Source organism: Anomaloglossus baeobatrachus, chromosome 2 (genome assembly GCF_048569485.1).
Source record: "Anomaloglossus baeobatrachus isolate aAnoBae1 chromosome 2, aAnoBae1.hap1, whole genome shotgun sequence".
Classification (NCBI taxonomy): Eukaryota; Metazoa; Chordata; class Amphibia; order Anura; family Aromobatidae; genus Anomaloglossus; species Anomaloglossus baeobatrachus.
Window position 1 is genome coordinate 585,275,283 of NC_134354.1, and position 12,049 is coordinate 585,287,331.

Genomic DNA, 12,049 nt, shown 5'->3' on the forward strand with positions numbered 1-12,049 from the left:
AGCAACTTCACAGCAGGGGCCAGGTCGCTGATGTGTTTCACACACTGCAATGTCGCTGGGGAGGTCGCTATTACGTCACAAAACCGGTGACGTTACAGCGATGTCGTTTGCGATGTTGCAGTGTGTAAAGCCACCTTAAGGGTCATTTGACCCTCTTTCGGGACTTCAGGGGGAGCTCGAAATTTCTGGGACTTCTATTGTTAATACTTTTTGTAGTTATCTCCTCACACATAATTAGGGAAGTGTATTTTTCCTGTAATACCATCCACTACTTCATTTGTCATGTGTTGGTCCAGGTTTTTTTTTTAATGAAGTACCACCAAGAATGACCATTTTATTACTGTGCATTCATCATGTTCTCCAACAGTGGAGGTTCATGGCACCCATTGTACTAAGAATACACTCACTGTGCAGTCCAACCAGTTTACCTTAATGAGTGGGGGGCTAGTTTTGGATATAGCAAAAACATGTAGCATAATTTTTCTTTTCTCTTTTGGTTTTCCAGAGAAAGGATTTTGTATGAGAGGCGATCTGTGTCCATTTGATCATGGCAGTGATCCTGTAGTTGTTGAAGACGTGAACCTACCTGGAATACTTCCATTCCCAGCGCAGCCACCTGTTGTAGACGGACCACCCCCTCCAGGACTTCCCCCACCTCCACCACTGTTAACGCCACCTCCTCCTGTTAATTTACGGCCACCAGTTCCTCCGCTGGGTGCTCTTCCACCCAGTCTTCCACCTGTTACAGGTAATGCTATTAATCTCTATGTGTTGTCTGTATGCAGATTCAAAGGTGGTCTTCACTGTTTGGGGACAATTTTTTTTTTTTTTATGTGCGTGTATTTGGGGCCAAAAATCTGTTTTGTAATTAGGGTTCAGTAAAACATATTGCGCCGTTTTGTTTTTACAGGCTTGTTTTTTCCACATTTATATTTATGTGGTTGCAGAGTAGCTAATAAATAAGAGTCACAAACCTAATATTTCCAGTCACAGTACGTAAAGCCGGATGTGACAGTGGTGGGCTCGATGCAGGAATTCTGAAGTTTGGGGGTATTGTGGGAGTATGGTTGGTATACGGCCTCTGTATGGTGATTAGTGTGGAAGAGTTTTGGCTGTTATACTGGTAATGGGGCTCTGGGTGTCACTACTGTGAGCAGGGGCCGCTGGATGTGGCAAACGACCTGCTCTCAGGACTGACTGTGGCTCTCGGGGACCTCTTTTGGAGGATCTCCCAGGCACTTGTACTGCAGTCTTGGTGATCTTTCGTCTTGCTGTACATACTTGTCCTCCTTTTCCCTCATCTGGCGCTGTCTCACACTTTGGGCTCGTTCAGATGGACATATTATACTGACGCATGCTGTCTGAGTAGTCGCATGGTATACTGACCAGTGTGAGTCAGTAGGGCTTTTCAGATGAGTTTCTTCTGGACCACATGTCGTGTGAAGGATATTGCAGCATGCCCTACTCTTCCAAGTATCCGATGACAATTGTTTATACAAGTCTGCGTGCGCAAAAAAAAATAAATTCAGCTGCTATATGGATCATCTGTGTAGCATCTGATTTGTGCAGATATATTGCCATTATTAACCTCAAACACTGTATTTGATCCCTGACATGGATGACAATACAGATTAAAATCAGCCGAGTTTTCTGGATGAAGCGTGGTCTTTTTCCCCACACTCGTCTGACCCTGGTCTTCACTGCACCATGTGTCCATCAAATACCATTTCTGTGCTCCCATTGGTCAGTGCTGTGTGTAACTGTTACTAGCTCCTCCTACTCCTGTGCCTCCATAATAACAAGCAACTGTCACTTGTTGCCGCTCTGCATGCTGGGCCATCCCCAGTCCTGTTACTGCACAGTCATGTAGGGGGTACAGCATGGACTGACCCCTATCGGAGGGCATTCGGAGGCACTCTCTTCCATTTCTAATCTGTTAATAGTAAGTAGGCATATTAAACATGTGCTTGATCAGAATGACAAGTCCACTTTTCTGAGACTTATGAAATATTGCAATCAGCTCCCCATCTCTCAGACAAGTCCTGCCTAAAGAGTTATTCCCATCTCCAAGATCCTATCCTAATATGTAGTAGGTGTACTAATATTTGCTATACCTCCAATTAGTGAATCAGAAGAACTATACTACATTTCTATGTCGCTTACCTCATGTGCAGGGTATTGCAGGACCTTAGGTATCCACGCATATAGTCACAGTTAGTTGCTCATGGTCGTAACCATAGATGCGTAAGGTCCTGCAATGCTCTGAACATGAGGTAAGTGACATGGCTAATCAGCAGAACTATACTATATATATGCACTGCTCAAAAAATTAATGGGAACACTCAAATAACACATCCTAGATCTGAATGAATGAAATCTTCTCATTGAATACTTTGTTCTGTACAAAGTTGAATGTAGTGACAACAAAATCATACAAAAATCATCAATTGAAATCAAATGTTTTAACCAATGGAGGCCTGGATTTGAAGACACACACAAAATGAAAGTGGAAACAAGTCAAAATGAGGCTCAGTATTGTGTGTGTGGCCTCCACGTGCCTGTATGACCTCCCTACAATGCCTGGGCATGCTCCTGATGAGGTTGCGGATGGTCTCCTGAGGGATCTCCTCCCAGACCTAGACTAAAGCATCCATCAACTCCTGGACAGTCTGTGGTGCTATGTGACTTTGGTGGATGGAGCGAGACATGATGTCCCAGATGTGCTCACTCTGATTCAGGTCTGGGGAACGGGCGGACCTGTCCATCGCTTCAATGTCTTCATCTTGCATGAACTGCTAACACACTACAGCCACATGAGGTCTGTCATTGTCCTGCATTAGGAGGAACCCTGGGCCAACCGCACCAGCATATGGTCTCACAAGGGGTCTGAGGATCTCATCTTAGTACCTAATGGCAGTTAGGCTACCTCTGGCGAGCACATGGAGGGCTGTGCAGCCCTCCAAAGAACTGCCACCCCACACCATTACTGACCCACTGCCAAACCGGTCATGCTGAAGGATGTTGCAGGCAGCAGATTGCTCTCCACAGCGTCTCCAGACTCTGTCACATGTGCTCAGTGTGACACTGCTTTCATCTGTGAAGAGCACAGGGCGTCAGTGGTGAATTTGCCAATCCTGGTGTTCTGCGGTAAATGTCAAGTGTCCTGCACGGTGTTGGGCTGTGAGCACAACACCCATCTGTGGATGTCAGGCCCTCATGCCATCCTCATGGAGTCGGTTTCTAACAGTTTGTGCAGACACATGCACATTTGTGGCCTGTTGGAGGTCATTTTGCAGGGCTCTGGCAGTGCTCCTCCTGTTCCTTTTTGCACAAAGACTGAGGTAGCGGTCCTGCTGCTAGGTTGTTGCCCTCTTACGGCCCCCGCCACGTCTCCTGGTGTACTGGCCTGTCTCCTAGTATCTGCTCTATCCTCTGGACACTACGCTGACAGACACCGCAAACCTTCTTGCCATAGCTCGCATTGATGTGCCATCCTGGATGAGCTGCACTACCTGTGCCACTTGTGTGGGTTGTAGAGTCCGTCTCATGCTACCACGAGTGTGAAAGCACAACCAACATCCAAAAGTGACCAAAACATCAGCCAGAAAGCATTGTACTGAGATGTGAGAGGTCAGTGGTCCCCTCCTGCAGAAACACTCCTTTATTGAGTGTGTCTTAATAATTGCCAATAACTTCCATCTGATGTCTATTCCATTTACACAACAGCATGTGACATTGATTGTCAATCAGTGGTGTTCCCTAAGTGGACAGTTTGATTTCACAGAAGTTTCATTAACTTGGAGTTATATTCGGTTGGTTAAGTTTTCCCTTTAATTTTTTGAGCAGTGTATAGATTTCTAATTGGAGGTATTTTGCTATTATTATTAGAATTATTATTATTATAGCTACTACATATTAGGATCGGCTCGTGGATATGGGAATAACCCTTTAACTTTTCATTACACAGCAAAATGAAATAAAATAAGAAGGTTTAAAGCTGGTGCTGATCTTGTACAAGGGAATTTCATGCACCCCTGATCCCTAATGCCACCTGTCCCCTCAGCCCGCTGCAGTCTGCAGTTTACCTTATGTAAAAATGCCTATCACTAGTTCTAGGGTTTGCACTAGCATTATATGATTGCTGTGGGTCTATAGTGCTAAACTGCTCTATCTCCGACAGTCCCATAGAGCACGAATGGTGAGAATTGTGCGTGCTCACACCCCGCTCTGTTCAGATGGATTGTTGGGGTCGCAGCAGTCGGACCCCCTGCAATCAGTAAGTTATTCCTTATTCTGTAAATAAGTGATTACTTGGGACAAACCTTTCAATATATATGAATATTATTATTATGGGCATCCTACTTTTAATAAAAAGTGAACAGACAAGCCTCTAGACCACAGCTGGCTATGTGCCAGTCAGGATCCCAGGAGGAAAATCGCTAAGACAACAGCAGGTGAGATGTGTGACTTGATGGGACCTGCACTATGTCCCAATTGTATTCCTCATTTATCCTAGTCTGTCTCAAGACATGTACAATCTAGCTGCTCTCACCTAAAATAGAGGCTGCTAAAGAGGACAGACGTCATTTTATACCTAACCTGAGACCTCTCGCTTTCCAGCTGTGCAAACGGGCATCTGGAAAGCTTTCTATAATGATGCCTGCAATTGCTTTGGAGTAAAGCACATCTTCTATAAAGAAAGACCGTAATGACACCAAGAAAAAGGATTTCCTTTGAGATCATGAAATTCAGTTCTGTCCATCACCAAGGTTCTCTTATATTGACTGCGAGCCTGGGGCTATATAAAGCCCTCCCAAGGCTGTCCTGCAATGTTACTGGCTGACTGAAACAAATATAGTGGCTACTAATACATGCCGGTATATTATTATATATTATTATTATTATTATCCGTTCTTGCATTTTTGCTTTTTTTTTTTCCTCCTCTTCCAAGAGCCATAATTTTATTTTTCATTCATATAATACTATTCAGTTAACTGAAAATTAGAGAAAAATATCATTGCCATTGTGCAAAAAAAAAAAAAAATGTAGCTCCACAATTTGTTTTTTTGGGTTTTATTTTTATGCTGGTTATTGTGCGGTATCTTGTGTGTATATACATCGAATGAAATAAGTATTGAACATGTCACCAACTTTCTGAGTAAATATATGCTTTCTATTCTGCTTTTTCTGAGGCAGAATCAAGAAAAAAACAGCCATTCAGGATTTTTTTTTTTTTTGCTTTACACTGTTCGCATTGTCTAAAAGTGATAAGACCGTTCTATAGGCCGAGATGAATACAGCGATTCCACATTTATTTTTTTATATTTTGCCGCTTTTACACCATTAAAACAATTCTATAGGTAAATAATTTTGTGCGTTGCTGAATTCTAAGAGGTATAGCTTTTTTTTTTTTTGGCGGATGGTGGCGGCTTTTTTTATTTTTATATAATTTTTATTTTTATTTTTTATTTATATATGACTATCATTTTATTCCACTTTTTTATCAGCTATGATGAAAGGACAGATTTTTGCTATGCTTTTTATTTTTTTACAGTGTTCACTAAAGGGGTTAACTAGTGACCGTTTTATAGATAGGTTTGTTGTGGACGCAGTGATAGCAAATATGTATACCTTTTTCTTTATCGTTCCTTTGGGAGAACCAGACCATGGGTGTTTAGCTTCTGCCTCCGGAGGACACACAAAGTACTACACTTAAAAGTGTAGCTCCTCCCTCTGAGCTTATACACCCCCTGGTAGCCAGTCCTAGCCAGTTTATTGCTTTGTGTTCAGGAGGTCATACATCCACACATGCATTCTCATCTGATTGTTTGACTATTGGAAAGAGTTTGAAGAAAAGCGGGTCCATGTCTGGACTCCCGGCATGTCCCTTCTCACCCCACTGTGTCGGCGGTGTTGTTAAGGTTGATTTACAAGGCTGAAGCCTTACATGCCGCGCTCCTTCACCATCCCTTCTGGGCTGTGGCTTGAAGTGGGAGCCAACACGGTCTCCATGCCTGGCAGGAGTCCGGTCTCCATCCACAGCCCCTTGAGGATTCTGTTGGACCGGAGCACTCATCCCCAGGGACATGGCCCTGCGTCTCAGCAGCTAAGTACCTGACACGTTTATGTTCGGGGTCCCGGTTCTTTATTGTAAGGGGAGAGTATGCTGTATGTGATTGTTTTAACTTTTCCGGCGGGTTCTCCAGCTTTTGCCCGAGAACCGCGCCGATGGTGCCTGCTTGTCGGCCTCGCCGCTTAAATTTAGGCCCCGGCTTCGCTGGAGGCCTAGTTTCGTTTTCCTGCCCTCGCATGTCACTCATGCAGAGGGACAGGTTCGGCTCCTCCCGGCGGCCATTCTACACAGGGGAGGGACACTCCCCACTGCTGGGGCGTCCCTCCTTCCCGGCAGGTCTCTATAGCCCTCCAGTTCTCGCTCTTTTATAGGAACGCCCCTAGTCCCGCCCCCTCTCTTCGCTCCGGCGGCCATTTCTCAGGCAGAGTTCACTCTGCTCTGGGACATCCTGCATTCTGCATCTCTGCTGAGGTGCTGCGTTCTGGGGGACCGGGCTTCGGGATCTGGAGGGCACACAACACCGCGCTCAGCGGTCTGGTAAGCCACAGCCGGCCTCCGGTTGTGGACCTCTGTATATTCTTCCTGGGGTTCATTCTCTGCAAAGCCCCCACTCCAGCAGCATGTCTCACACAAGGAGCAAGGCTCCAAAGCTTTATTCTGCATGCACTGCATGTAAGCTCCTGCTGCCTGAGCCGAGCATTTATCCACACTGTGATGGTTGCTCTAACTTGGCGGTGCCACAGCCTGGAGTCTCACCCCCAGTGGTCTCTCAGGCTGCTGCTGCACCTGTGATTGAACCCCCGGCCTGGGTAGAGTCCTTTTCTAGGTCCGTATCCCAGTCATTTGCTGAGTCCATGGGACTTTTGTCCAGGACTTTGATGAATATGCATCAACCCCCCTCACAGGGTGCCTCTAATACTTTTGACAGAGGACTCCTATCCTCTGACCCCCGTCCATCAGAGCTCACGGAGGATTCATCATCTGATCCCAGACCCCGTCCTTCTAAGAGAAGGCGCAGGGTTTCCTCCCCCTCCCCATCCCACGGCTCTGTCTCAAGAGCTGACTCTCAAGATGAGGAGGATGCCCTCACTGGGGGCTCGGAGGCTATGTATCCCATCGATTTCTCTGAGGGTGACTCAGATCTTAGTGATTTGATTGCTTCTATTAATTCTTTGCTGGATCTCAATCCGCCAGTGTCAGAGGAGCAACTCTCTTTGGCAGAAAAACATCAGTTTACCTCACCTAGGAGAGTAAAGAGTGTGTTCTTTAACCACTCCAGTTTTCAGACCGCTGTGACCAAACCCAGGGCCTGCCCTGACAAACGCTTTCCAAAGCATGGTTCTGATGACCGGTTTCCATTTCCACCTGAGGTGGTTAAGGAGTGGTCTCACTCCCCAAAGGTAGACCCCCCGGTGTCTAGGCTCTCAGCCCGGACCGTTGTGTCGGTGGCTGACGGCACCTCACTTAAGGATTCCACTGACCTTCAGATTGACCTTCTGGCCAAATCTGTGTATGAAGCTGCGGGGGCCGTGTTTTCCCCGACTTTTGCAGCAGTGTGGGCTCTCAAAGCCATCTCTGTTTCTCTAGAGGAGATGCATTCCCTCACCAAGGAATCTATGCCTGAGATGGTTACCTTAACTGCTCAGGCTTCAGCCTTTTCATCTTATGCCATGTCTGCCATGCTAGAGGCTGCTCACCGCACTGCGGTGGCTTCAGCTAATTCTCTTGTTATCCGCAGGATTTTGTGGCTTCGAGAGTGGAAGGCAGATGCTTCTTCCAAGAAGTTTCTTGCTGGGCTCCCTTTTGCTGGTTCACGGCTGTTTGGTGAACAGCTAGATGAAATCATTAAAGAAGCTACTGGCGGGAAGAGTACTTCCATGCCACAAACCAAGACCAGGAAACCCGCCCAGGGTAGGAATCAATCGAGGTTTCGTTCCTTTCGTTCCTCCAACTGGTCATCCTCTAAGCCTTCCGCCTTGTCCGCTAACTCAGCCAAGGATCAGAAATCCAACTGGCGCCCAAAAGCGCGTCCGCAGAAGACCGCAGGAGGTTCTGCCACTAAGGCAGCTTCCTCATGACTCTCGGCCCGCTCCAGCCACGCCCTTAGTCGGTGGCAGGCTCTCCCACTTTGGCGACGATTGGTTAAAGCAAGTCTCCGATCAGTGGGTGAGAGACGACATATCTCACGGCTACAGGATAGAATTCTCTTCCAGCCCTCCAAACAGATTTTTTTCTCTCAACTCCCCCCTGCTCCAAGGCCGCCGCCTTCTCGCAGGCCGTGGCGTCCTTGCAGGCAAACTGAGTGATTGTCCCAGTTCCCGCTCAGGAACGGTTCAGAGGTTTTTACTCAAATCTCTTCCTAGTTCCAAAAAAGGACGGTACCTTCCGGCCCATCCTGGATCTCAAGCTTCTCAACAAGCACGTCCGGGTGCGGCATTTTCGCATGGAGTCTCTGCGATCAGTCATTGCCTCTATGACCCAAGGGGAGTTCCTGGCGTCCATCGACATCAGAGATGCCTATTTACATGTGCCAATCGCAGTGTCACATCAGCGTTGGTTACGTTTTGCGATAGGAGAGGATCATTTCAAATTCGTGGCTCTCCCCTTCGGGTTAGCCACAGCCCCTCGGGTATTCACCAAGGTCATGGCGGCAGTGATTGCGGTCCTGCACCTCCAGGGGTTAGCAGTGCTTCCTTATCTGGACGACCTTCTGGTCAAGGGTACATCCAGCGCAGACTGTCAGCGGAGTGTTTCGCTCACTCTCGCCACCCTAGCCCAATTCGGGTGGATTGTCAATCTTCCCAAATCCACTCTGACTCCGACCCAGAGTCTCACGTACCTAGGGATGCAGTTCGAGACTTTGCCGGCACTTGTGAAGTTGCCCTTAGACAAACAGCAGTCTCTCCGGCTAGCGGTGCGCTCTTTTCTGAGGCCCCGCCGTTATTCCCTCAGGCGCCTGATGCAGGTGCTGGGTCAAATGGTGGCTTCCATGGAGGCGGTTCCCTTTGCCCAGTTCCATCTGCGTCCTCTGCAGCTAGACATTCTCCGCTGTTGGGACAAGCGGCCTTCCTCCTTACAGAGGTTAGTGGCTCTGTCGCCACGGACCAGGAGCTCTCTTCAGTGGTGGCTTCGACCCCTCTCCCTGTCCCAAGGGCGCTTCTTCCTGGCTCCGTCCTGGGTGATTATCACCACGGATGCCAGCCTATCCGGCTGGGGAGCGGTACATCTCCACCACAGAGCTCAGGGCACTTGGACTCCGTCCGAGTCAGCCCTTTCAATCAATGTGCTGGAAACCAGAGCTGTGCTTCTAGCTCTCTTAGCCTTTCACCACCTGTTGGCGGGCAGGCACATTCGAGTCCAGTCAGACAACGCGACAGCGGTTGCCTACATCAATCACCAAGGCGGGACACGCAGCCGCCTGGCAATGTTGGAGGTCCAACGCATTCCTCAATGGGCGGAGGACTCCAAGTCCACCATATCCGCAGTCCACATCCCTGGCGTAGAAAACTGGGAGGCAGATTATCTCAGCCGTCAATCCGTGGACGGTGGCGAGAGTGGTCCCTTCACCCGGCAGTGTTTCAGTCAATCTGCCCCAAGTGGGGCACTCCGGACGTGGACCTAATGGCATCCCATCACAACAACAAGGTTCCGGTTTACGTGGCTCGCTCCCACGATCCTCAGGCCTTCGCCGCGGACGCTCTGGTTCAAGACTGGTCCCAGTTTCGTCTGTCCTACGTGTTTCCCCCTCTAGCTCTTTTGCCCAGAGTCCTGCGCAAGATCAGATAGGAGGGCCGTCGAGTCATCCTCATTGCACCGGACTGGCCCAGGCGAGCTTGGTATCCGGACCTGCTCCAACTGTCCGTGGAGATGCCGTGGCATCTTCCGGACCGTCCAGACCTGCTCTCGCAAGGTCCGTTTTTCCGCCCGAATTCTGCGGCACTCAAATTGACGGCGTGGCTCTTGAGTCCTGGATTTTGCCGGCTTCTGGTATTCCTCCTGAAGTCATCTCCACTATGACTCGGGCCCGTAAGTCTTCCTCCGTCAAGATCTATCACAGGACTTGGAAAATTTTCCTGTCCTGGTGTCGCTCTTCCGGCCATTCTCCTTGGCTATTCTCGTTGCCGACCCTTCTGTCTTTTTTACAGTCCGGTCTGCAGCTAGGACTGTCCCTCAACTCTCTCAAGGGACAAGTCTCAGCTCTATCAGTGCTGTTCCAGCGGCGTCTCGCCCGGCTGGCTCAGATCCGCACCTTCATGCAAGGTGCGTCTCACATCATTCCGCCTTATCGGCGGCCCTTTGATCCCTGGGACCTTAACTTGGTCCTCACGGTATTTCAGAAACCCCCCTTTGAGCCTCTTAGGGAGGTTTCTTTGTATCGTCTTTCTCAAAAGGTGGCCTTTCTAGTTGCCATAACTTCTCTCAGGAGAGTCTCTGATTTGGCTGCGCTCTCCTCGGTTTCACCTTTTTTGGTTTTTCACCAAGACAAGGTAGTTCTCCATCCGACCCCGGACTTTCTTCCTAAGGTGGTCTCTCCCTTCCACCTTAACCAGGATATTTCCTTGCCTTCCTTCTGTCCGGCCTCTGTTCGTCGCTTTGAGAAAGCTCTGCATACTCTAGATCTGGTGCGTGCTCTCCGGATTTATGTGTCTCGCACCGCTGCGCTTAGGCGGTGCACCTCTCTTTTTGTGCTAACCACAGGGCGGCGCAAGGGTCTCTCTGCTTCTAAGCCGACCTTGGCCCGTTGGATTAGATCGACCATTTCGGACGCCTACCAGAGTACTCAGGTGGCTCCCCCGCCGGGGATCAAAGCACACTCGACCAGAGCTGTCGGTGCCTCTTGGGCTTTTAGGCACCAGGCTACGGCTCAACAAGTCTGTCAGGCTGCCACTTGGACTAGCCTGCATACCTTTTCGAAGCACTACCAAGTGCATGCTCATGCTTCGGCAGATGCGAGCTTGGGCAGACGCATCCTTCAGGCGGCTGTCGCCCACTTGTGAAGTTAGGCTCCGCCTACTTCTTAGTTTTTTCTGTTTATTCCCACCCAGGGACAGCTTTGGAACGTCCCATGGTCTGGGTCTCCCAAAGGAACGATAAAAAAAAAGAGAATTTTGTTACTTACCGTAAATTCCTTTTCTTATAGTTCCGTATTGGGAGACCCAGCTCCCTCCCTGTTGCCTGTTGGCAATTTTCTTGTTCCGTGTGTTATCACCGGCTGTTGTCGTGGACAGAGTCTCCGGTTGTTTCGGTTCTTACTCGGTTCTTACTCGGTTCTACTTGTGGGTTGCTATTCTCCTTCAGCTTTTGCACTAAACTGGCTAGGACTGGCTACCAGGGGCTGTATAAGCTCAGAGGGAGGAGCTACACTTTTAAGTGTAGTACTTTGTGTGTCCTCCGGAGGCAGAAGCTAAACACCCATGGTCTGGGTCTCCCAATACGGAACTATAAGAAATAGAATTTACGGTAACAAAATTCTCTTTTTTATGTGTCTATTTTTACATAAATATACATTTATTGGTAGATTTTTTTATTTCATTTTTTCTTATTTTCTTTTTTTTTTGGTCTATTTTCAATTTTTATATATATATATATATATATATATATATATATATATATATATATATATATATATATATATATATATATATATATATATATATATATATATATATATATATATATAAATCGCTCTCTCTCTCTCTCGCTCTCTCTCTCTCTCTCTCTCTCTCTCTCTATATATCTATATCTATATCTATATATATAAATAATATTTTTTTTTTTATTTATTTATTTTTTTTTATTACTGTATATGGAACATGAACTTCTGTTACTCTGATTGCTGATAAAATATATTGCGATATATAATTGCACAAGCATTGCCATGCGGTATACCTGCCAGTGTTACTGACAAAAACCTCTTAGACCATGTTGTGACATTGACAGATGCCTCTTAGGCCATGCTCCTGGCATGGTCTAACA

General features: G+C 47.6%; 1 protein-coding gene across 1 annotated transcript in view; it reads left to right on the forward strand.

Moving 5' to 3' along the window:
• Positions 1-12,049, forward strand: part of RBM26 (RNA binding motif protein 26) — a 252,850-nt gene that overhangs the window by 69,452 nt on the left and 171,349 nt on the right. Inside the window, exon 8 of the mRNA XM_075336770.1 lies at positions 506-748. Coding sequence (XP_075192885.1) covers positions 506-748 — 243 coding nt within the window. The remainder of the gene's footprint in view (positions 1-505; positions 749-12,049) is intronic.